A 24,506-nucleotide genomic window follows, 5' to 3' on the forward strand; every position below is an offset into this window, starting at 1 on the left:
TAATTGATTTATTATGTTATTAAATGATAATATGTATGTTTAGGTGTATTAAATATGCATGTGAACCCATTTCTGATTAATTTGGTGATTTTCATATTTTGGCAATTTCAGGCATATTTGGCATGTATGTGATATGTGTGTGATGCTTTATTATTATTTGGTTATGCTAGGGTTACTCAGCACGAGACGATCCTAGGAGGTAAGCTAGTAGGAAAGTCACAACGGGATTTATACTTGACTTGGAGTGAGTAAAGGGGTATTTAGCACATTATCGGGATATTGGGTAATGGGAATAAGTATTTGATGATAAATTGGGAGTTAGTAAGATCAGGGGGATATTCTGAAATTTTTTACTATTTTGCCCCTGGGGACGTTTTCGGGACCCCAAGCATTAGGATTTGTTTAAGGCTACTTAAGCTTGAAGTAACCTTTTAAGAAATAAAAAGAGCGCTCAGAACGTTCTCTCTCCCTCAAAGTTTCATTTTCGTCTCCCGATCGCATTTTCAAAGGAAACTTGAGTTATAGGACTCGGATTCAAGCGAGGATCGATGCATAGCGATCCTAGGAAAGATTAGAAGCTTATTAGCCGGAGGATTTTGTTGGGAAACAACTCAATCAGAGGTAATTCAGGTTTTAAGTTCTAAGTTTTTAAAGTTTTTAAGCTTGAATTGGATTTTGTATTTTGATGAGTTTTTGATTTGATTGAGGCTTGGGTTTTGTTGGTTTTGGATCATGGGGATGTTTGGGAACTTTAATTTTGGGATTTGGATATGTTTGGGTAGGTTTTTGGAAGGTTTTTAAATGAAGAAATGGAGGTTTTCTGGCTGGGTTCGAGGTTGAGCCGCGGCTCTGTTCTTGGGCGCCGCAGCTCAAGCTTGAAGAAGCTGGTGGTTTGGGGCTACTGGGCTATTTGAGTTGCGGCTCTAATGCTGTCAGAGAATATTTTTGGGCCTGACTTGAGTGGGGCTGCGGCTCTAATGTTTGGGGTCGCGACTCAAAAGGGGAAAAGCGGCCAAAATGGGTTTTTAGTCATGGGAACTTAAACCTAAGGGCTCAGGATTGATCTTACTACCCGATTTGGTAGGATTCAACGTCTCGGAGGCTAGGACTTGGTCCGGAAGTATTTATTTACTCATCTTGATGAGGTTTTATATTATGGTAGTGACTAGGTTATCACTGGAGGCTTGGAATCAGGATCGTGCTTGTGGCTCGTTTATTGGTAACCTGTGCTTGGACTAAAGGTAAGAAAACTGCACCGAGTATGTGATGCATGTGATGCACGAGAAACATGTGATTAGGGCATGCCATGAATATTGAATATGAGATTGATCAGAGCTTGAGTCTCTGTGTTTGTGCATGATCATAATTATGCTAGCGATTGTTAAGTAAGCATAATTATGATCATACATTTGAACATTTGACATATGATATATGCCTGGTAACATTGCTTACTTGTGCGTGGCACTGACTAACTAATCAGAATTGGCAATGGTGTCAGTATTAACTGTGAAGTTGTGACCAACTTTTCAAGTTCGGCAGTAATACTGAGCACTGGTCACATGGTATTGACTAAAAAGTCAAGAATGGTCTTAGCGTGTCTAACGCAAGCTGACAAAGATTAGATCTAATCGGCATCTGCATTGAATGACTTAAATGAGCATCAATGCCGGACCGACCTCAAGTTTGATGATAACTAAAAGTGCTTGTCTAGCCTAAGGCTAGTCACTTAGAGCCAGGGTCAGAGAGCCCCAGTGACTGTTTAGTCACATGGCTATGGGTGTTGAGCCAGAGTGACTTACCCAGCAGTCACTCATTTGATTGGAGCCAGGGCCAGAAGGTCCAAGTGACTGTTTAGTCACATGGCTATGGGTGCTGAGCCCAGGTGACTACTTCGTCACATGACTGTGGGTGCCGAGCCCCGTAGTGACTTGTTCGTCAGTCACTCATCTGATTAGAGCCATTGCCCAAAAGCCCAGGTGACTGTTTCGTCATATGGCTATGGGTACTGAGCCCCATAGTGACTTGCTTGACAGTCACTCATTATGGTTAAATAGAACCTCAAAGTGATATTCACTCATCTGTTCAAGGCTATAAGCTCTGTATGATTATAATGATCATCATTCGCATGGCTGTAGGTGCTGAGCCTCGTGGTGACTTGTTTGTCAGTCACTCATTATGGTTAATGGAACCACCAGTGTTAAATCACTCATCTGATTAGGATTGACTTAATAGTCATCCAATCAGGAGGGCATGATTTCTTATCCTAGATTCCCCAGCATTGTCTGAACTCATTTGCATGCTTGATTAGGTTATAAATTGCTAGGCATGCCAGATATGATTTTGTGACATGATATTACTGTTCATGAGCATATTGAGTTTTCTTGCTGGGCTTCGGCTCACGGGTGCTATGTGGTGCAGGTAAAGGCAAAAGAAAGCTGGACCATCCTTGAGTTTGAGAGCTTAGGTGACGATGTGTACATATGCGGCTGCTCGACCGCCACGACCGAGGGTTGAAAGAGGAACTAGGGTTAAACCCTGTTTTTCCGCTTAGAGCGGCTGGGTGTAAATATTTTCTTGAAATTAACCTTTAAATAATATTTTCGGGATCCCAATGTATATGGTAAACGTTTTAGTGAAACTTATATCTTAAGAAAAAAAAATTAACCCTAAACCGCTAATCATACTTAGTTACACGATTATGGCCAAATGACTCGATTAGCGAGTTTAGCATTGTTTAAAAGGCACACCGTAACGATCCCTAGAGTTTGGGGCATTACAATTTTGGCAGATTTTGGAGTGTAGAAATGGCTCAAGAAGGGATGAGAAATATGGGAGGTATGTTCTCTACATTCCCAAACTAATATCCAAATAAAATGTGTTCTTGGATTGATTGTGAGCATTTATTAATTGTACATAATCTGTTTTGAGCATTAGTGATGCTCATATTGTGTTTACAAACTAACAATTGGTATCAAGAACAAGGTCATTTGAGTTTTAGGGCTTGTTTTTTAGACAAAAACCCATTTTGTTCAAATCTAATTTTTTGCACAAATTTTCGGAATAAATGATATGTTAATGTGGGAAATCGGGTTTGATAATGTGTGCTGGGTTTTAACAATGTTTTAGACAAAACTTTCGTGTGTATTGCTATGAAACCGAGCTTTTCATGGAGCTCAAAAATGGTGGAGGCCCATTTTCAGATTTCATGTTGTTTTGACATTTTGGTTGGGAAATGAGGAGAATGGATATGCTAGGGTGGTTGGCGACGTTGAGAGGAAGAAAAGCCAAGTGACGGTGGCCAAAACGGTGGCTGGAATTGCTGGTTTCAGTCGGGTCGGACCCATGGACTGAACCGGGTCAAGGCGACCCGCGTGCCTGAAAAAAAAAAGGTCAGGGATGATAAAAGCGACATGTCGTTTCCGAGGGGGTAAACGTTGTCATTTTTGAGCAAACGATATGTCATTTTTCAAAAACGGCATGTCGTACAGACACATATTTAAAAAAAAAAAAACCATACTTGTTTTAGGTGTGTGGGATGTCCATTTTGGGCCATTTTTCACCATTTCACTCTATTTTTAATATCCTATTATCTTCATATATTTATGCACAAGATTAATCCATGAATTTTATTCATAATTGTATTTGTATTCAATCTTTTGTGGCATAAATCTAATTATATACATTGACAACAATTATTGCTTATTTTCTTGCTTGTCGTAAGAATAAGCATGTAAATTTCTTAGTGATGATAAACATTTAAATAATTATTTATTTAAATTTTGTTTTTTCCTCCAAAGTTACATTAAGGTCCATATGAGTAATTAATTATCCTATTGATAATAATTATTTGGTAAGGATGCTTAATATGGTGAAGAAAGTCTATTGAATTTTATGAACCACAATTTGTCTATCCTCTAGATAGTAAATTCAAGTATTTGGTTATAATGCTTAATAGATTGTTCTTACTTATGAATGAGTTCTATCTTTTGTTTATTTAAGAACTCTAGCATACATAATGATCATTTGTTATTTTTTGCGATCATTGATGAGAAAATAGCACAAATGACATGATTTTGTTATAACATGCATTTAATAGTTATTGCTATTGTTTCTCATTCAACACTAAGCTATCCCAGAACCTCCGCCGTCTTGACACTAAATGCAACCAACCACAAGCAGTGGGTTGAGTCAATCACGATGAACTTGACTTTCATGAAAGTGGACTTGGATGTTCCCAACACCTTAAGAATGTTCTCTAGTCCTAAAACGCTGATTAAAACCATACATAACAGCCCATAAATTCATCACCATCCTAAGAAATGAAATTGAAAAATCGGAAACTTAAAACTACGAAGGAAATCTATGAATATATACCTCTTACTATTAGAAGAAAGCTCTCTGTTCTTTGTATTTCACTCAATATATCAGTACAAGAAGAAAGTTAGCCATATATATATATATATATATAAGCTAACAAGAGTTTGTTTTAGACAAGAGACTGTTACAACAGAAAAGTTATAAAACTGTTACAATAACTAATTAACCAATAATGGTTATAACTCTAAAACTCCCCCTCAAGATGAAGTGTAGAGATTTCTGACACTCATCTTAGATAACAATTCCCTGAAGTGAGTTGGAAACAGTGCTTTTGTGAGAAGATCAGCAATGTTATTTTTGGATGGAACATGAATGAGCTTGATGGAGCCATTGTGAACTTTCTCTCGGACAATATGACAGTCTATTTCAACATGCTTTGTACGCTCGTGAAAGACAGGATTTTCGGAGATGTGATTTGCAGCGTTGTTGTCGCAAAATAGAATGGCAGGCTGTTTGTGATGAATGCCAAAGTCTTGGAGAATAGTGAGTAACCAAGTGAGCTCACATGCTGCGTTTGCCATGGCCCTGTATTCGGCTTCAGCTGAAGATCCAGATACTGTGACTTGTTTTTTTTATTTCTAGGAAATAAGAGATTTACCAAGAAATATGCAATAGCCTGTGACAGACCGTCTAGTATCTAAACAAGAACCCCAGTCAGCATCTGAAAAAACTTTAAGATGGAGATCATGAGCAGTAAAATTGGATTCAGCATAAGCAGTTAATTGAGGCTGACTATTTGATGGGAAGAAAAGGCCTTGACTAGGACTTCCTTTCAAATATTGGAGAATCTTTTGGGCAACCTTTAGATGAGGTAATCTAGGCAAAGATAAAAATTGACTCAACCGATTAACAACAAAGGATATATCAGGCAGTGTAATGGTAAGATAAATCAACTTGCCGATTAAGCTTCTGTATGATGTAGGGTCGGTAAGGGCATCTCCTTCATCTTTGCTTAACTTTAGATTAGGCTCTATAGGTGTGGATGAAGGTTTAGTGCCAAGATATCATGTATCACTTAAGAGCTGTAAGAGAAAGGGTCTTTGAGAAACAGAAATGCCAGAGTTAGATCTGCCTATTTCAAGACCAAGAAAAAAACGAAGAGGACCAAGGTCTTTTAATTTGTATTTTGAGTCTAGGTGAATTTTGAAGTCATGAATAGCTTGATCATTGTTAGTGGCGATGACAATGTACATAGATCAAAATTGCTATAAAAACACCTGACATATTTTTAATGAAAAAAGAATGATCTGAATGTGATTGTTTGAAGCCATCTTCAATTAAAGTGGAGCTAAGTTTAGCATACCACTGTCGAGAGGCTTGTTTTAGGCCATATAGGCTTTTGTTTAATTTACATACCGGATTAGAAGGAAGATTCACCTTAGGTATATATCCTTGGGGAATATTCATATAAATTTCCTCTTCTAAATCACCATGTAAAAAAGCATTATTAATATCCATTTGGTGTAAAGACCAATTAAAAGTGGCAGCAAGAGCTAGAAGAAGTTTTAAAGTATTGAATTTTGCAACAGGAGCAAAAGTGTCAATGTAGTCAATACCTTGTTGTTGCGTATATCCTTTTGCAACGAGTCTAGCTTTATATCTGTCTATGGCTCCATTGGGTTGATGTTTTATTTTATAAACCCATTTGCTTCCAATGGTATGTTTGCCGTGAGGAAGAGAAACTATTTGCCAAGTATTATTAAGCTCAAGGGCAGTAAGTTCGTCCATCATAGCTTGTTGCCATTCAGGCATGGTAGAAGCTTTGGCATACGTAGAGGGTTCTGTAGTAGTATGAGCAGTAAGAATGGTTGCACGAAAAGAAGGAGAAAATCTGTCATAAGAGAGATATTTATGTAATGGATGAGCAGTAGATGAAGTAGAAACACTATGAGTACAGATATAGTCATTTAAATGACTTGGTCGAGTAGTAAGACGACCAGATTTTGTGTGTACAGGTAAAGCTTGTGAAGTGTCATCCTGCTGGGAAGGATTATTGTTGGCCAGAGGAGATGAAGCGGAAGGCATGAGAGGAGGCCTGCATGAAACAGATTCTGATTTTGGCAGCAAGGAGTTATTAAAAAAATTGGTGATATCAACATTATGGTGAGACTTATATAGAGGAAAAATATCCTCATAGAAAATAACATCTCGTGAATGGTGAACTTGTTTTGTTTCAATATCAAGAAGAGTGTAAGCTTTCATACCTGTAGGATACCCGATGAAGATGCAAGCTTGAGATCGAGGGGTGAATTTATGTCTTTTGCTGTCAAGAGTAGACATATATGCAAGACAACAAAAACTTCAAAGGTGTGTATAGTTAGGAACTTTATTATGAAGTAATTCAAATGGAGTTTTGAATTTTAAAAGAAAAGATGGTGTCCTGTTAATGAGATATGCAGCTGTAATGACAGTATAATTCCAATATGATAGTGGAAGATTTGATTGAAAAGCAAGGGCACGAGCTACATTCAAATTATGTTGGTGCTTTCTTTCTTCTACTGAGTTTTGTTAAGGTCTATCAACACATGAATGGTAATGTTGAATTCCCTTAGTAGCATAAAAAGATGTCAAATTGAATTCCTTAGCATTATCAGAACGAGTGGCTTTAATTGTAGTGGAAAACTGAGTGGAAATAAGTGCAAAAAAGGCTGGAATTATTGTTTGAACATCAGATTTTAATTTTAACATATAAAGCCATGTAAATCTAGTATGATCATCAACAATGGTGAGAAAATATCTATACCCTTCAGTAGTAGTGACTTGAAATGGACCCCAAATATTAATGTGGATTAAAGCAAAGGGAGTATCAGATATATTGTTATTGCAAATAAATGGCAGTCTCTTTTGTTTAGCAAAATGACATATTGAGCAATGCCTATCATGAGATTTATCAGTAGAAAAACTCAGACTTTTATTGATGTTATTAGAGATTAACATTGAAGGATGACCTAGGCGATTATGCCATAGGTTTCCATTAGTACATACAGAATTATTGGAAAAAACATTAGAACAAGAGGAAATAGATGACTTGTCTTGAGCAATTATATAGAGATTGCCAACTCGAGTAGCCATCCCAATCTTGGAAATCCGAGTATGATCCTGAATGATGCAATGGCAGGCAGTAAACAAGAAAGAATTAGCATAAATTTTCAGATGTGCATTAACAGAAAATAGATTTAACCTAAATTCTGGTACATATAGAACATCATGAAGAGTTAATTGGTCATTCAAGTGTATTGTCCCTGTTTTGTGAATCTTAATATGCAAACCAGTGGGTAAAGAGACAGTGTTTTCAATATTAGTATCATTAAAAGAGGAAAAACAAGCAAGATCATAACCAATATGGTGGGTAGCCCCACTATCAATTATCCAATGAGATGATGGAAAAGAAAATGAGTTACCAGTAATGTTGGAAACCATTGGCTGAGTTTGGGGGGTGGAGGATTCACTCTTCTGAAGTTGTTGGCTGAGAAGAGAGATAAGGCTCTGAATTGAGGCATTGCTGGCAGTAGCATCAATTATGGGAGGGGTCATAGTGGTACTACCAGTTTGGTTAGTGACAGTAGCCAAGTTGATATTGGCTTAATGGTTGTCATCATTGCGCCTCTTGTCACCATATCCCGGAGGAAAGCCATGGAGGAAGTAACACTTTTCTTTGAGATGTCCTGGTTTGTGGCAATTAGAACATGGTGGGTGCATTTTCTTGGGCCGGGTATTAGTAGTTGGAACAGCAGCCACCAAGTTGTGATTAATAGAAGAACCAAGTTTTCTTTGGCGTTCTTCTTGAATGATCATGGAAAAAACTTTGGATAAAGGGGGAAAGGGATCAATCAACAAAATCTGAGCTCTTACAGCATGAAATGATTCATTAAGACCTGTTAAAAACTGTAAGACTTGATCTTGATTCAGAAAATGAAAGTTATCAACAGAGGCAGCACAAGTACAAGGAGTTCTAGGCCTTAATTGATTTATTTCATCCCACATTGATTTGAGTTTAGTGAAATAAGCACTTACAGAATCATCACCTTGATGAAGACTAATGAGACTTTCATTGAGTTCAAAGATTCTAGGGCCATTGCCTTGGTCGAATTTGTTATTGAGCTCCATCCACATGGCTGCTACAGTATCCAAGAACATAATGCTACTCTTGATTTCTGGAGAGACAAAATGTATAATCCACGACATAACCATCTGGTTGCAACGAAGCCAGGCGTTGAAGTGAGAATCAGATGGACAAGGTTGTGGGAGGGAGCCATTGAGAAAAGCAGTCTTGTTCTTTGCCCCCAATAGAAATTTTAAAATCACAGCGCCATTGGAGGAAATTTTTGTCTATGAGAGGAGGTGAGGCAAGAATAAGACCGGGATGATCACTAGTCCCAAGAAAATATGGATCGTCTTCATGAGTTGGACGAGGCAGAGGGGTACTAAGCATGGGTGGAATTGGAGTCTAAACAGTCGGTGGTTGTTGTCCAATCGAGGAAGGATGGATTGGAGGTTGAGCGACTGAAGGTTAAGGCCCAATCGGAGACGGAGCAACCGAAGATTTGGCAATCGGTGGCTGAGTTTGTTCTGGTTCTTCTGGTGCGATGGGATCAAAGCGATTAGAGTTAGAGCTCACATGACCAAGATTTTCAGTGGCACCATTAGAGAGGTCTGGACCGGTTGAAAGAAGATGTCGTCTGGTGTGAGCCATCAACGCCGGAGGAGAAAAAAAAAAGCAATCAATCGAAGAGGGTAGTGACTTCTGATACCATATTAGAAGAAAGCTCTCTGTTCTTTGTATTTCACTCAATATATCAATACAAGAAGAAAGTTAGCCATATATATATATGTATAAGCTAACAAGAGTTTGTTTTAGACCAGAGACTGTTACAACAGAAAAGTTATAAAACTGTTACAATAACAAATTAACCAATAATGGTTATAACTCAAAAACTTACTGTGGCCGGTTCTTGGTGTGTTCTTTCTTCTCCTCAACTTAGTCCAAAACATTATGAACACAACAAAACCATTCAACATGAATTTGGAACTCAGAATCTAAGAGAGAAATTAACACAAAGTAGGTTCGGGCTTACGTTATTTTGTTCTGACTATTCTTGCACCGAACTCTCAAAACACTCCCTTCTTTCTCTTGCTTTCTTCTAAAATCAACACAACACAGAGGTTCTAAGGACGTGTCTAAGGTCATTACATTTAAAAAATAAGGTGTGAATAATTTTTAATTTTTAATTTTAGATATTTAAATCATTTAGATATTATATTATTTTTTAATAATTAACTAATAATCATAAATATGAAAAAGAAGAACTAAAAAATGTTAAAAATTTAGAAAATATAAAAAGTGTTATGGAGCCATTTTAGAGTGTTACATCATTTCTTGATACTCTCATTTATATAAATTGGGTCATTTGGCAAAATGTCTTTAAAAATATTTTTTTAAGTTATTTTGCACTCTAGCCTAGTTTTAATAATTCTTTGCTTTGCAAAATAAAATAGATTTATATATATATATATATATCTTTTGAAATTAAAATATGATTATATATTTATTATGCAATAAAAGGAAGATTAGATGATATGAAAATAAATTTTAAAAAAATGGTGTTTTTATCTGAGGATTAAAATTTCGGTTAATTTAGGAGAATAAATATCAAGAAAAAAGATAAGATAAATTTGAATTAATTTAAAAAGAATCGATATCAATAACGGATATAAATATCAAATTTTAAATTTGAATGAATATTTAATTGAGTTTTCGAATCCTAATAGAAATTAGAAATCTTGCTATATATATATATATTTGAGTCTAGATCTAGGCTTCAATTAATTGTCTCGAGTTTATAGTTTAGAACAAAAATAAGAATCAAAGAAAAATGTCGAGGATTGAAAACATTTCTAAATGTGGCCAATCCTGGAAACGATTTAATGCACTCATGGATGTATGTCATCAGTTTCTTATTGCTGATTTTGTTGACGATGGGCCATCATCAAATTCTAATTGCAGAGTTAAAGCAAAAGAAAACCTGAAAAGAAAACGATCCACCAATGGTGTCGCTGCAGGACCATATCCACCGCCACCTATAACTCCTGCATTGAGTAGGATTATTAGTAATGCACATGGTATTATTACTCCTGATCCTGATGCTGACCAAGAATCACGAGTCTTCATTCACCAAAAAATACTTTTTGAAGCCGATGTTAGCAAACAACAGGGTCGACTTTCCATGCCAATAAGTCAAATAATCTCTGATGATTTTCTTAACGATGATGAGAAAAATAAAGTTGAACGAAATGAAGGAATGCAAGTTTACATTGTTCAACCTAATTTGGATATAACAACCCTCGTACTTAAAAAATGGCAATACGCAAAGAAAAATAAAGCATCTTCTCCTATTTCTTATGTATTTATCAAGAATTGGCTCGATGTTGTCAAAAGGAATTGACTAGAAAAAGGTCATATTGTTCAACTTTGGTTTTTTAGAGATATCAATGCGAATCCCTGTTTTGCATTGGTCAACCTAAGCAACGGCTCCACTTAGTAATTTTTTTCTTTCATGATTTAGTGTTTTTAGTATAGACTAGAAAGTATCTATAGTCGTTTTTCTTTATTATTATTTATTTATTAAAGTTGGAAGTGTTTTTTTAGATGGATATTAAGCTTGTAAGTTTGACTGAATAGATTATTAAATTTTAATGGGAATTATAATTTTTTTAATTTGTGTGCAAAAATTTATTAAAGAAAAGTTAAAAGTACGAGAAACACAATTAGTAGCTAACTAAAACATGAAAATTTCATATTTTATCATAGTTATGTTTTATTTGATTATGAAAGTAATTTTATTCTATTTTTTCTACCAATTTTCCTTCATCCTTTTTTTCTTTCAATTTTTCTATTATTCTTCTTCTTCTCATTTTTATTCATCTATCTATTTTTTTTCTTTCATTTTTATTTTTTCTTCATTTTTGTATTCATTTCTTCATTTTTTTTTCTACCAATTTTTTCATTCATATTTTTTTCTTTTCATTTTTCCATTATTTTTCTTCTTTTTATTTTTATTTATTCATCATTTCTTTTGTTTTTGTAACGACCCGACTTTTCTTAACTAGACCCACTGAAACGCAACTATGACTATCCGTGGTCAACTAGACTCTTACGGTCAACTTTGGTAAAAATGGAACGTTAAAAACTAAATAAACTTTAAAGTAAACTTTAGAAAATTTTACATTGGAGTACTTTGAAATAAAATAGTATTTGGATGGGAAGTTTTAAAAACAAAATGTAGTTAAACGTAACTTAAGAAATAGTTTGTAGCCACATGGCTTTCTTTAAATAAACTAGTAAACATGAAATTGATAAAACTGTTACTGGACTTAGCGGAAAACTTAAGAGGAACCCTGAAAACCCCGCAGGTCGGTTGTTTCACAGTATGCATACTTCAGACAGAATCCTCTTCAGCTCATTGCACTGCTCCTTAAGCTTTGCCCTTACCTACACACACAGAGTAACTGATGAGCTATAACGCTCAGTAAGGAAGCTAGCTACAACTCATGATTCTATTATCCAAAACAAACTTTGCATAACAGAAATGCATATCTAGAAACTGCAAACTGAGCAACACGTCTAGCATATTCACATAAGTCAAAGTGTTGCGTAACATACTGAAATCATATAACTGAGCCATCATGTTATCTGTGGGGTCTTAATCCCCGTGTGGCCTCCACGGCCCAGAGAATACTCACCTCCTGTACCAAAGGGGTACACTCCGCTAAAACACGATGACTTTACTGACTTGGCGGATAACCCCGATGTACTGCTGCATGGGGATCCGCCCTCACAAGGTTTCCCTTGTCTGAGCCATCGAGTTATCTGTGGGGTCATGATCCCCGGGGGCCTCCGCAGCCCAAAGAATACTCACCTCACGTGCCAAAGGGGTATACTCCGCTAAAACCCGATGAATTTATTGACTTGGTGGCTAACCCCACTACACGGCTGCATGGGGTCCATCCTCACAAGGTTTCCCTTGACAGTCACAAACATTGCACATGCATTCATGATAACTTTACTGCACTAAGCACATTCAAACCCGATAGATGGGTACTATCATGCGCATCCAACCATATAATCACACATATATAGCAACTAGAATTTAACCGGCAGTATACAAACATGCAAACAATTCACTAAGATCACAACAAGCTAAGTTACTCTTGGTGTATACTTCCTCACCTCTTGTCCTTAGCTTTCGCGAATTATGTCTTTGTGAGTATTTCTGAACGCGTTTAGACCCTATAATCATATTGGGACAATATGTCTTAGTTTATGCTTACTAAGATTCTAAAAAATATTAGGGTATTTAAAAAAACAAAACTGAAATTCCCGACCCTAGCCCAAACCCGAGCCCTTGGGGTAAAATGACCATAATACCCCTCTCAGAATCCCAAACTCAACTTAGAAAATTATTATTTCTAATAATAATTTTATCCTAGGCCACGTTTGAAATTTCAAGTCAAAGCTCCAATTATTTCTTAAAATTCTGTTTTCCGATGCTCGAGTCCAATTCACGAGCCCCAAGCCCACCTCTTGACCTTGTGACTTAAAATCGGTAATATTGTACTTCCTAAAATATTTTCTAAGTCCTTGAAAATATTTCATAGATTCTAAGTCATCAAATCTAAACTTTGAAACTAACTCCCAAACCTAGAATTTTTCTCGAAGCTTACATAATAATTCCCGAGCCTAACTTGTTAATTATTATACTTGGACAATTAACTAGGGAATTTTTATCCTTAATTCTCGATAATCAGATTTTGATCTTAGAATACCTAATCCCAAGCCTTGCAGTAACTTTCTAAAGTTTCGGGACCAAATACCACTTTTTGTCCCCTTTGGTTACAAATTGGTAACCATTAGTTACCAAAAGAATCAACAAACCATGCATGCATGCTCACGTGCACAAAGCTTTCATCAATGGCACCTTGTGCACGGCCAAGAATGGCAAGCACTCTTCAAGTCCAGTTTCAAGCCATAGGTACCTTCCACAACGTTCACTGCCTCATCCCGGTACCACCATGACCCTCACCTCCGGCCACCACCACCACCACCACCGGTGGCGGTTGATCGAAGCAAACGGTCAACAATGACTCCCAAGTTTCAGCCGTGACTCCCAAACCCACCAAAGGTGGAACCCAACCCCAAGGCAACTTCTAATACACCTCTGGAACTCTTAGGGGTGTGGAAGAACACCCAGCCCGTGGCCTTAAACATCATCACCGCCTGCAACCTCCATTAAAGCCGGCGGTGAAGAAACTCTCAATGCAACCATCGGCCATGGCTACAACCACCACCTTGCCACCCCAAAACTTAAGATATACTATATTAGACCCTTCCCAACACCTTAAGGATGTTCTCTAGTCCTAAAACGCTGATTAAAACCATACATAACAGCCCATAAATTCATCACCATCCTAGGAAACGAAATTGAAAAATCGGAAACTTAAAACTACCAAGGAAATCTATGAATATATACCTCTTACTGTAGCCAGTTCTTGGTGTGTTCTTTCTTCTCCTCAACTTAGTACAAAACACTATAAACACAACAAAACCATTCAACATGAATTTGGAACTCAGAATCTAAGAGAGAAATTAACATAAAGTAGGTTCGGACTTACGTTGTTTTGTTCGGACTATTCTTGCACCCAACTCTCAAAACACTCCCTTCTTTCTCTTGCTTTCTTCTACAATCAAAACAGAGGTTCTAAGGACGTATCTAAGGTCCGTAATACAAAGAAAAACCAAAGAAATAACTCACCTTACCTTCTTCTTTTTGGACCCGAACTAGTCGTACACTACAAGAACACAATGTATTCTCTTTCTCTAACCTCTCTCAGTTTTAATAATTCTTTTCAAAATATAATAATAGGATTATATATATATTTTGAAATTAAAATATGATTATATATTTATTATTCAATAAATATATAATCATATTTTAATTTTAAATTTTTAAAAAAATGGTGTTTTTATCTGAAGATTAAAATTTCGGTTAATTTATGATAATAAATAGCAATAAAAAAAATAAGATAAATTTGAATTAATTTAAAAAGAATAGATATCAGATATAAATATCAAATTTAAATTAAACCGTTTAATAGGAATTAGAAATGTTGCTATATATATATATAGATATTTGAGTCTAGACTTAGGCTTCAATTAATTGTCTCTGAGTTATAGTTTAGAACAAAAATCAGAATCCAAGAAAAATGTCGAGGATTGAAAACATTTCTAAACGTGGCCAAACCTGGAGACGATTTAATGCATTGGTGGATGTATGTCATCAGTTTCTTATTGCTGATTTTGTTGACGATGGGCCATCATCAAAGCCATCATCAAATTCTAATTGCAGAGTCAAAGCAAAAGAAAATCTGAAAAGAAAGAGATCCACCGATGGTGTCGCTGCAGGACCATATCCACCGCCACCTATAACTCCTGCATTGACTAGGATTATTAGTAATGCACGTGGTATTCTTACTCCTGATGCTGCTACTGACCAAGAATCACCAGTCTTCATTCACCAAAAAATGCTTTTCGAAGCCGATGTTAGCAAACAACAGGGTCGACTTTCCATGCCAATAAGTCAAATAATCTCTGATGATTTTCTAAACGATGATGAGAAAAATAAAGTTGAACGAAATGAAGGAATGCAAGTCTACATTATTCAACCAAATTTGGATATAACAAGCCTCGTACTTAAAAAGTGGCAATACTCAAAGAAAAATAAAGCATCTTCTCCTGTTTCTTACGTATTTATCAAGAATTGGCTCGATGTTGTCAAAAGGAATGGACTAGAAAAAGGTCATATTGTTCAACTTTGGTTTTTTAGAGATATCAATGCGAATCCCTGTTTTGCATTGGTCAACCTAAGCAACGACTCAACTTAGTAATATTTTTATTTCATGTGTTTAGTGTTTTTAGTATCAGACTAGAAAGTATCTATAGTCATTTTTCTTTATTATTATTTATTTATTAAAGTTGGAAGTGTTTTTTTAGATGGATATTAAGGTTGTAAGTTTGACGGAGTGAATGGATTATTAAAGTTTTATGGGAATTATAATTTTCTTAATTTGTGTGGAAAAATTTATTAAAGAAAAAGTTAAAAGTATGGGAAAAAATTTCTTAATTTTAGTAGCTAACTAAAATATGGAAATTTTACATTTTTTTTATCATAGTTATGTTTTCTTTTATCTTGAAAGTAATTTTATTCTATTTTTTCTAACAATTTTTCTCTTTTATTGGGATTTTTTTTATTAATACGTATATAAAAAATTTATAGTACATTTACATGGTAGATAAAGAATTAATTCAAAACTACATAAACTAAAGTTTTTTTATTAAAAATACGGCCTCTTGTAACCTTTAATCTATTCTTTATTTTCTTATGCTTTGACGGGAATAAGGTTTCAGAGCTAATCAACGAGCCTTGCCAGCTTCTCTTCCCACTTCTTTCACTTATTCTCTTTGTCCCTTTTTTGTTCATTTGCCTGTGCTTTCTTCTATGTTTTTTTGCTTATTTTTCTGCTACTTTTGTAGCTGCACATGTCGTTTCCGAGGGAGTAAACGCTATTGTGTTTGAGCAAACGACGTGTCGTTTTTAAAAAATGACATGTCGTACGGACACATTTTTAAAAAAAAACCATACTTGTTTTAGGTGTGTGGGAGGTCCATTTTGGGCCATTTTTCACCATTTCACTCTATTTTTAATATCCTATTATTTTCATATATTTATGCACAAGATTAATTCATGAATTTTAATCATAATTGTATTTGTATTCAATCTTTTGTGGCATAAATCTAATTATATACATTGACAACAATTATTGTTTATTTTCTTGCTTGTCGTAAGAATAAGCATGTAAATTATTTAGTGATGATGAACATTTAAATAATTATTTATTTAAATTTTATTTTTTCCTCCAAAGTTACATTAAGGTCCATATGAGTAATTAATTATTCTATCGATAATAATTATTTAGTAATGATGCTTAATATGGTGAAGAAAGTCTCTTGAATTTTATGAACCACAATTTATCTATTCTCTAGATAGTAAATTCAAGTATTTGATTATAATACTTAATAGATTGTTCTTACTTATGAATGAGTTTCTATCTTTTGTTTATTTACTTATGAATGAGAACCACTCCGGCTCCGATCTCTCTCTCTCCTCTCATCACAATCTCTCTCTCTTCATCTTCTTCTTCAATGGCGGAAGCTTCAGCCATCTCTTGGGTCGAAGGACCGATCTCTCTCTTCTCCAAAGAGTTTTCTCCGTCGTTCTTTTCCTCTTCTCCTCCACGTTCTTCCTTTCCTCGCCGGCCAACCTCTCGATTTCTCCGATTCACCGCCAAAGGTTCCTCCTCCAATTTTTTCTACGATGGCTCTTCCAGCTTGTTCCCTTGATCTGATGGAGACTCTGGTAACTCATCTTTTACATGTTCTTTTCCTTCCAGCAAGTTCTTAATTGATTCGCGTAATTGTTGATTAGATCACAAATTGGTAACAGAGGAGTGTAGTTTGATCAAAATTGGGTAGTTATATTGTTATTTGAGAGAAGATTAATGTAACGGTATTGTATCAAATAAATATAAAAATAAATATTTTTATTGAAATTATTTAGTTATTAGAATATTACTTATTGCCTGTTATAAGTGATAACTCGGCTAGCACATTGTTTTGGCCTCTTTTCTATTCAACCACAAAATGCAATCCCCATGGTTAAGTCCTCCGATGATTTATTGTACGTGCCTTTTGAGAACAAAATCAAGTTTTCTAATCATGGTTTAACAAGTATCAAAAGTACATAAAACTACTCAAGTGAAAAGGGATTAAAATGTGATCTTTAAACGACCAGGTTGCCGCCGACTGAGCACTAAGTCAACAACAAATCGGCACTATTGAGAAAATTTGACTGTTAAAACCAAATTCAAAAAGTAATTTTAAATTAATGAAATAAAATTTCTTCCAGTGACAAAGCTCAAGCTGTTATCCAATTTCTTAACTGAATGGGTACCGAATTGCTCGTATAGCAACAACATTTTTAATTAGTAATTCCAATAACTGAATGAGAAGCCATGTAGTCATGTACATCATCATTTATCACAATCATAATATCCATATAAAAGTTAATCGCCTGTACAATTATGCAGTTGATATTTTATGCTCAACATTAGAGTCCTATAAATATACACGTATATATAATTAATAAGAGGACAAGGGCAAATCTCTATAGGTAAAGCAGATTATTCCCACATGTCAAACTTCAGATGTTGGCCATCTGTGATCCATGAAATATAAACTATATACCACAAAAAAATTTCTATGTTCAAGTTCCTAGATGGTCTTATTGATTAAATATCAGATGTTGGGTTAGAAAAATCCTCTTAAACTGTTAAATAAGGTCTCCCAAGATGTCACCTATATAGACTAAAGACACATAAGTTTATTCAGTAGTATTTTCTGACCATCAACTCTAGAGTTTTCACCAAGTCTAAATATAACACCACTATTTCTTTAGTCTCTTTTTGTTTTCTAGAAAAGAATGAATAAATGATAGTCAAGAACCAAATTTCTACTAAGCTTAAAATGGGTTGAGGTCTATGAGCATGAATACTAAGAATTAAACCCCATCAAATAAAAGTCAGTTCCATGTTAAATGTGGGCAGGATGAAGTTCACCTAATTAAATCTCTAAAAGAGTAAACTGACCATCTCTATCTATGACAAACTACGCAATTCATCAAAGATGTTCAGAAATGATGCATCCTTAGAAAACCTCCTAATTAGGCGAAACACTTGAAGTAGAAATTTAATTTAGAACAAATAAGTCTTCTTCCTAAGTTATTCAGATGTTAAAACAGACTACTCGTGCAAAACAAAGCTAACCATTCAGCCAATGACAAGTCTCACCAAAACTATAAGAACTATAGTCTAGAATCAAATCTCGATGGACACCATTTGAAAATACACAGATATCAGAGTCTCCCAACATTTATTTGCATAATTGACTAAATCATATTTGACAAGGCTTATCACTTCTACTCCTAAAAAAAAAGGCATCAAGACAAAACATGAGAAGTTCTGATTTGATTCCTACTAAATAGCTGCACCACTCATTCCTCTAAAAGGGGAGAACCTCTTATACACCTCCAGAAGAAATGTCCCAGAACACAGCAGATCGTGCATTTATCACCTTATGTCAACGCAGACAGAAATTTGTGATATATATTTACATATACACCCTGCATTGCAAATCTGCAACTTCATTCTCTCCATAAAATCTTCAATATCATCTTCCAGAAAAGCCCCCATTTAAATAAGTAAACTAAAGTCTCCTATCTCCATAGGAAAATTAAAATCTTAACCTGAATCCTTTTACCTCAAGTAAGTCCCCACTTTGTCTCTTTCGAATCACAAGTTTAAATATCATCAAGAAATATTGATCCATACCAACAATTATAAATAAAGCAGAAAATGAAATCTGCACTTATGCACAAGAACTCATAACTCAAGTCATCAACCCGTTCATACCTAGGGGTAAAGGGGGCATCTCTGTACCTCTCCATCATATGAAAAGTAAATTATAATCTTACTCAGGAATCTTAGAACTTGGAAGACAACCTAAACTCGAAACTCTAGCACTCTGGATACTCTACCAAAAATATATATAAGAGCAAACCATGAGGAAGAGTAAAGTAGAAAAAAGCAAGGAGTAAGAAGGGAAATGATATGGAACTTCAGCTCTTTCAAACAGCAAGCCTCTAGTCCATCAGAAGAGTTCCTCATGCATTTTCATGCCCACCTACACACAATATATGAGAACCTTTGAAACATTGAGATGGGTAATCATTATAAAATTCAAAATCATCATTGCAAAGGAATTTTTATTACCAAAGTTCCTTGAGATTAATAGTAGTAGCCACCACCATATGGGGGATCACCTCCATAGTATGATGAATAAGGACCTCCAGCATTCTGCAAGGCCAGCTGAATAATTAGAGATATCAATAAAACATCATTATCGTGCCATATCATTAAAAGCAACAATTTCTTACATCAGGGCCATAATAATCACGAGGATAGACACTGCTGCCGGCTCCATTAGTATCTGAATTTAAAAATACAAAAGAACAACATGATTAGAATATATATTATACATGTGTACATGACGGAATTGATGAGCAGATACTAGAGGTAAAACCAGATGTAAACACCCTTACCATGATAACGGCTTCCACGAAAGGAAGCTGCTGGATCAGAATATTCTAATCTTGGGCGAATTCTGCTTGGCTCCACAAAATCAGGATCAGGGTCCTAAATCCAGGAGCATAGTACCAATCATAAGATTCAATAGATTATAAGATAAACCATATTAAAAGTTAACAAGAAAAAAAGGACATCTTACCCTCGTGTACAATGGCCGCTTCATGCCACGCATACTGTCATTATAACCATAAGGGTCATCAAAGTGATTTCCTGGGAAAGGTCTGTCAAAATGGCCTTCCGGAGAATAAGGCTGCCTCATAGGAGGGTAGTGCATTTCCCGTTCTCTGTTGGGGACACCATGCCATGATCTATCAAAATTACGTCCAGCAAACCTACCAGAAGGGTAATCACCACTTCTGAAAGAACCTCTCCTTCCACCTATTATTCGTTGGTAAAATCTTACTTTAAAGAATTGACTCAGAAAATTGGAACAGGGAAGACAAAAATAATTAAAAATAAATAATAATTACAAGAAATTTGAAAAATAACCTCGTCCAACGTTTTGTCTCCCATGAAATTCAGCATGCGGGTTATCAAATCCATATTCGTTAGGAAAATTCATTCTGCCCATATGACCACGTCCACCATGATGAAAACCCCTGCGGAAATTTGCATTGTTAAAGGAATTTCCACCTCTTCCATTACCTCGCCCTGCAAGAACAAGTAAAAAGGACATGACAAACTATCCTCTGCTGAGCTACCACTATAAATAAGCAAACATATAGACATATGAGCACACCAGATTTAGGAAAATATCCATCACCGCGACCAATTCGAAATCCACCACACATTCCACCCTTCACAGCCTGAGTTTTTGGCATAGGATTTGATTTGAAGGAGAAAAATATAAATACAAAAATGGAGAAAAAATATAATGAAAAAAACGGAAGAAAAAAAAAATAATCCAAATGAAAGAAAGAAAAAAAATAGATAAATGAATAAAAATGAAAAAAAAAAAAAAAAAAAAAGGAAAAAATGGAAGAAAAAACAAGTAAGGAAAAAAAGAAAAAAATGATGGAAACAAATAAAAAAAAATTACTTTTAAAATTAAAGAAAACATAACTATGATAAAAAAATATGACATTTCCTTATTTTAGTTAGCTACTAATTGTGTTTCACATACTTTAATTTTTTCTTTAATAAATTTCTCATATAAATTAAGAAAAGTATAACTCCCATATTTTTTTACATTGGTAGTATAAAAGCCATATTTTTGAAAAATTCCCCAGATTTTAACTGCTGAACCACATAAAATATTGTGTGTTTTTTTATTGATTTTTCTAATTCTGTGTTTAGTGCTCTTCTATTATAAGTTGACGAAAAACGACGTCAATATATAAATATAAATAGATAGTGTAATTACATTTAAAAAATAAAGTGTGAATAATTTTTAATTTTAGATATTTAGATATTATAATATTTTTTAATAATTAATTAGTAATCATAAATGTGAAAAAGAAGAACTAAAAAATGTAAAAAAATTAGAAAATAGAAAGAGTGTTATGGAGCAATTTTAGAGTGTCACATCATTTCTTAATATTCTCATTAATATAAATTGGACCATTTGGCAAAATAACTTTAAAAATATTTTTTTAAGGTCATTTTGCACTCTAACCTAGTTTTAATAATTATTTACAAAATAAAATAGAATTATATATATCTTTTGAAATTAAAATATGATATATATTTATTATGCAACAAAAGGAAGATTAGATGATATGAAAATAAATTTAAAAAGCGGTGTTTTTATCTGAGGATTGAAATTGGCGTTAATTTAGGAGAATAAATATCAATAAAAAAGATAAGATAAATTTAAATTAATTTAAAAAGAATAGATATCTATAATAGATATAAATATCAAATTTTAAATTTAACTGTTTAATATTTGAATGAATATTTAGTTGAGATTAGAAATCTTGCTACACGTGCATATACTTATATATTTGAGTCTAGATAGGCTTCAATTAATTGTCTCGAGTTATAGTTTAGAACAAAAATCTATATCAAAGAAAAATGTCGAGGATTGAAAACATTTCTAAATATGGCCAATCCTGTAGACGATTTAATGCACTCGTGGATGTATGTCATCAGTTTCTTATTGCTGATTTTGTTGACGATGGGCCATCATCAAATTCTAATTGCAGAGTTAAAGCAAAAGAAAACCTGAAAAGAAAGAGATCCACCGATGGTGTTGCTGCAGGACCATATCCACCGCCACCTATAACTCCTGCATTGAGTAGGATTATTAGTAATGCACGTGGTATTATTACTCCTGATGCTACTACTGACCAAGAATCACCAGTCTTCATTCACCAAAAAATGCTTTTCGAAGCCGATGTTAGCAAACAACAAGGTCGACTTTCCATGCCAATAAGTCAAATAATCTCTGATGATTTTCTAAACGATGATGAGAAAAATAAAGTTGAACGAAATGAAGGAATGCAAGTCTACATTATTCAACCAAATTTGGATATAACAAGCCTCGTACTTAAAAAGTGGCAATACACAAAGAAAGATAAAGCATCTTCTCCTGTTTCTTATGTATTTATCAAGAATTGGCTCGATGTTGTCAAAAGGAATGGACTAGAAAAAGGTCATATTGTTCAACTTTGGTTTTTTAGAGATATCAATGCGAATCCCTGTTTTGCATTGGTCAACCTAAGCAACGGCTCAACTTAGTAATTTTTTTCTTTCATGTTTTAGTGTTTTTAGTATCAGACTAGAAAGTATCTATAGTCGTTTTTCTTTATTATTATTTATTTATTAAAGTTGGAAGTGTTTTTTTATGATGGATATTAAGCTTGTAAGTTTGACGAAGTGAATAGATTATTAAAGTTTTATGAGAATTATAATTTTCTTAATTTGTGTGAAAAAATTTATTAAAGAAAAGTTAAAAGTATGATAAACACAATTAGTAGCTAACTAAAACATGAAAATTTCATATTTTATCATAGTTATGTTTTATTTGATTATGAAAGTAATTTTATTCTATTTTTTCTACCAATTTTCCTTCATCTTTTTTTTCTTTCTATTTTTCTATTATTCTTCTTCTTCTTCTTCTCATTTTTATTCAATTATCTTTTTTTTTTTCATTTTTGTATTCATTTCTTCTTTTTTTTTTCTTTTCTTTCTACCAATTTTTTCATTCGTATTTTTTTCTTTTCATTTTCCATTATTTTTCTTCTTCTTCTTTTTTTTTTTATTTATTCATCAGTTTTTTTTCACCATTTCTTTTGTTTTTGTAACGACCCGACTTTTCTTAACTAGACCCACTGAAACGCGACTATGACTATCCGTGGTCAACTAGACTCTTACGGTCAACTTTGGTAAATATCGGACATTAAAAACTAAATAAACTTTAAAGTAAACTTTAGAAAATTTTACATTGGAGTACTTTGAAATAAAATAGTATTTGGATGGGAAGTTTTAAAAACAAAATGTAGTTAAACGTAACTTAAGAAATAGTTTGTAGCCACATGGCTTTCTTTAAATAAACTAGTAAATATAAACAAGAAAAGAAAATAACACACAAGATTTTTATAGTGGTTCAGCCCCGATTGTCGGTAATAGCCTAATCCACTTAGAGTTGTGATTTATAGATCTATACTCAAGATCAGATGGACTGAGCCAACTGAGTTTCTTCAGTACAGATTGTGAAAATACAAGAGTTCTCTCAAATATCAGCACTTTCTCTCTCTAGAATACACAGACCCAATTTTCTCTCTCTAGAAAGAAGAAGCAGCAGAAGCCCCTCTCTCATCCCATCAGCTCTCTATTTATAGGCTTGGGATCCTCAACTGATATCCCATTTAGATAGGGATATTTTATTATTCATCTTATATTTATATTACAAGAAATATTCAAAATTCGAAATGTAACAAACCCCCCATTTGTGGGAAGAATGAGAGATTCCCGCGTATGTTGTTGAAGCTGTCTCTGGGAATCTTGACTTAGTCTCTTCTAGCTAGTTGATCCACCTCCTATTGACCACCCATGCAAGTGCTGGTCGAACGTGCATGGTGGTAGGACTTGTGCATGGTGGACATGCACTTCTCTCCTCTAACATGGCACTCTCCTCTAGCATGCCATGTTTCTCCTCGGACCAACTCCTTGGGGTCTCCTCGGACCAAGGTGGTAGGACATGCACTTCTCTCCTCTAACATGACACTCTCCTCTAGCATGCCATGTTTCTCCTCGAACCAATCTCCTTGGCTTCTCCTCGGACCAAGGTGGTCCGAGGCAACCTCCTTGGCATCTCACCCCGGATAGGTCCGAGGCAACCTCCTTGGCATCTCACCCTTGGGGTATCCTAGGATCACTCTCTTGGCTCTCCTAGGATGCACTCCCCTTCGCCTCCTAGGATGCATTCTCCTTAGTCTCCTAGGATGCATTCTCCTTAGCCTCCTAGGACCAAGGTGCACTTGGCTTGGTTATGACATCTTTGAAGCAGTCCAAATTCTTCGTCAGTCTACCGGGTCACTTTATCACAACTCTGAGGAGTCAATGTATTTATTGATTATTAACGTGTCTTTTACTGACCATGCACTGCTACTTGTCACATTTATTGCCACGTCCTTGATCTCCAATTTTTGGGTATAACAATCGCGTTTAGACCCTATAATCATATTGGGACAATATGTCTTAGTTTATGCTTACTAAGATTCTAAAATATATTAGGGAATTTAAAAAAATAAAACTGAAATTCCCGACCCTGGCCCAAACCCGAGCCCTTGGGGTAAAATGACCATAATACCCCTCTCAGAATCCCAAACTCAACTTAGAAAATTATTATTTCTATTAATAATTTTATCCTA

General features: G+C 34.8%; 3 protein-coding genes across 3 annotated transcripts; 1 reads left to right on the top strand and 2 right to left on the bottom strand.

The window, feature by feature from the left end:
* Nucleotides 1-7,959: 7,959 nt before the first annotated feature.
* Nucleotides 7,960-9,070, bottom strand: LOC133781553 (uncharacterized). Its single transcript, XM_062220597.1, has 2 exons — nt 8,915-9,070; nt 7,960-8,652 (listed from the first exon to the last, which is right to left on the bottom strand). The coding sequence occupies exons 1-2, from the start codon at nt 9,068-9,070 to the stop codon at nt 7,960-7,962; spliced, it is 849 nt and encodes a 282-aa protein (XP_062076581.1).
* Nucleotides 9,071-14,637: 5,567 nt separating this feature from the next.
* LOC133781562 (B3 domain-containing protein At2g32645-like) lies at nt 14,638-15,315 on the top strand. The gene has a single exon (XM_062220606.1). The coding sequence runs from the start codon at nt 14,638-14,640 to the stop codon at nt 15,313-15,315; it is 678 nt and encodes a 225-aa protein (XP_062076590.1).
* A 3,535-nt stretch (nt 15,316-18,850) lies between these two features.
* On the bottom strand, nt 18,851-20,588 carry LOC133812744 (uncharacterized). The gene is made up of 7 exons (XM_062246559.1): nt 20,432-20,588; nt 20,182-20,343; nt 19,832-20,070; nt 19,647-19,740; nt 19,482-19,534; nt 19,318-19,401; nt 18,851-19,228 (listed from the first exon to the last, which is right to left on the bottom strand). Exons 1-6 carry the CDS (start codon nt 20,511-20,513, stop codon nt 19,333-19,335), a joined length of 699 nt encoding a protein of 232 aa, XP_062102543.1. The 5' UTR covers nt 20,514-20,588; the 3' UTR covers nt 18,851-19,228; nt 19,318-19,332.
* Nucleotides 20,589-24,506: the final 3,918 nt, after the last annotated feature.

This window comes from Humulus lupulus, chromosome 1 (genome assembly GCF_963169125.1).
Source record: "Humulus lupulus chromosome 1, drHumLupu1.1, whole genome shotgun sequence".
NCBI lineage: Eukaryota > Viridiplantae > Streptophyta > Magnoliopsida > Rosales > Cannabaceae > Humulus > Humulus lupulus.

Bases quoted from the DNA above. Each gene is read 5' to 3' on its own strand.
- LOC133781553 (XM_062220597.1), bottom strand. From the start codon at position 9,070: ATGGCTCACACCAGACGACATCTTCTTTCAACCGGTCCAGACCTCTCT. The intron at 8,653-8,914 runs GTTGCTCCGTCT...TTGGGGGCAAAG, and splicing joins CACCGATTGCCAAATCTTCG to AACAAGACTGCTTTTCTCAA.
- LOC133781562 (XM_062220606.1), top strand. From the start codon at position 14,638: ATGTCGAGGATTGAAAACATTTCTAAACGTGGCCAAACCTGGAGACGA.
- LOC133812744 (XM_062246559.1), bottom strand. From the start codon at position 20,513: ATGCCAAAAACTCAGGCTGTGAAGGGTGGAATGTGTGGTGGATTTCGA. The intron at 20,344-20,431 runs GTGTGCTCATAT...TTGTTCTTGCAG, and splicing joins TGGATATTTTCCTAAATCTG to GGCGAGGTAATGGAAGAGGT. The intron at 19,741-19,831 runs GTAAGATGTCCT...TCCTGGATTTAG, and splicing joins AGCGGCCATTGTACACGAGG to GACCCTGATCCTGATTTTGT.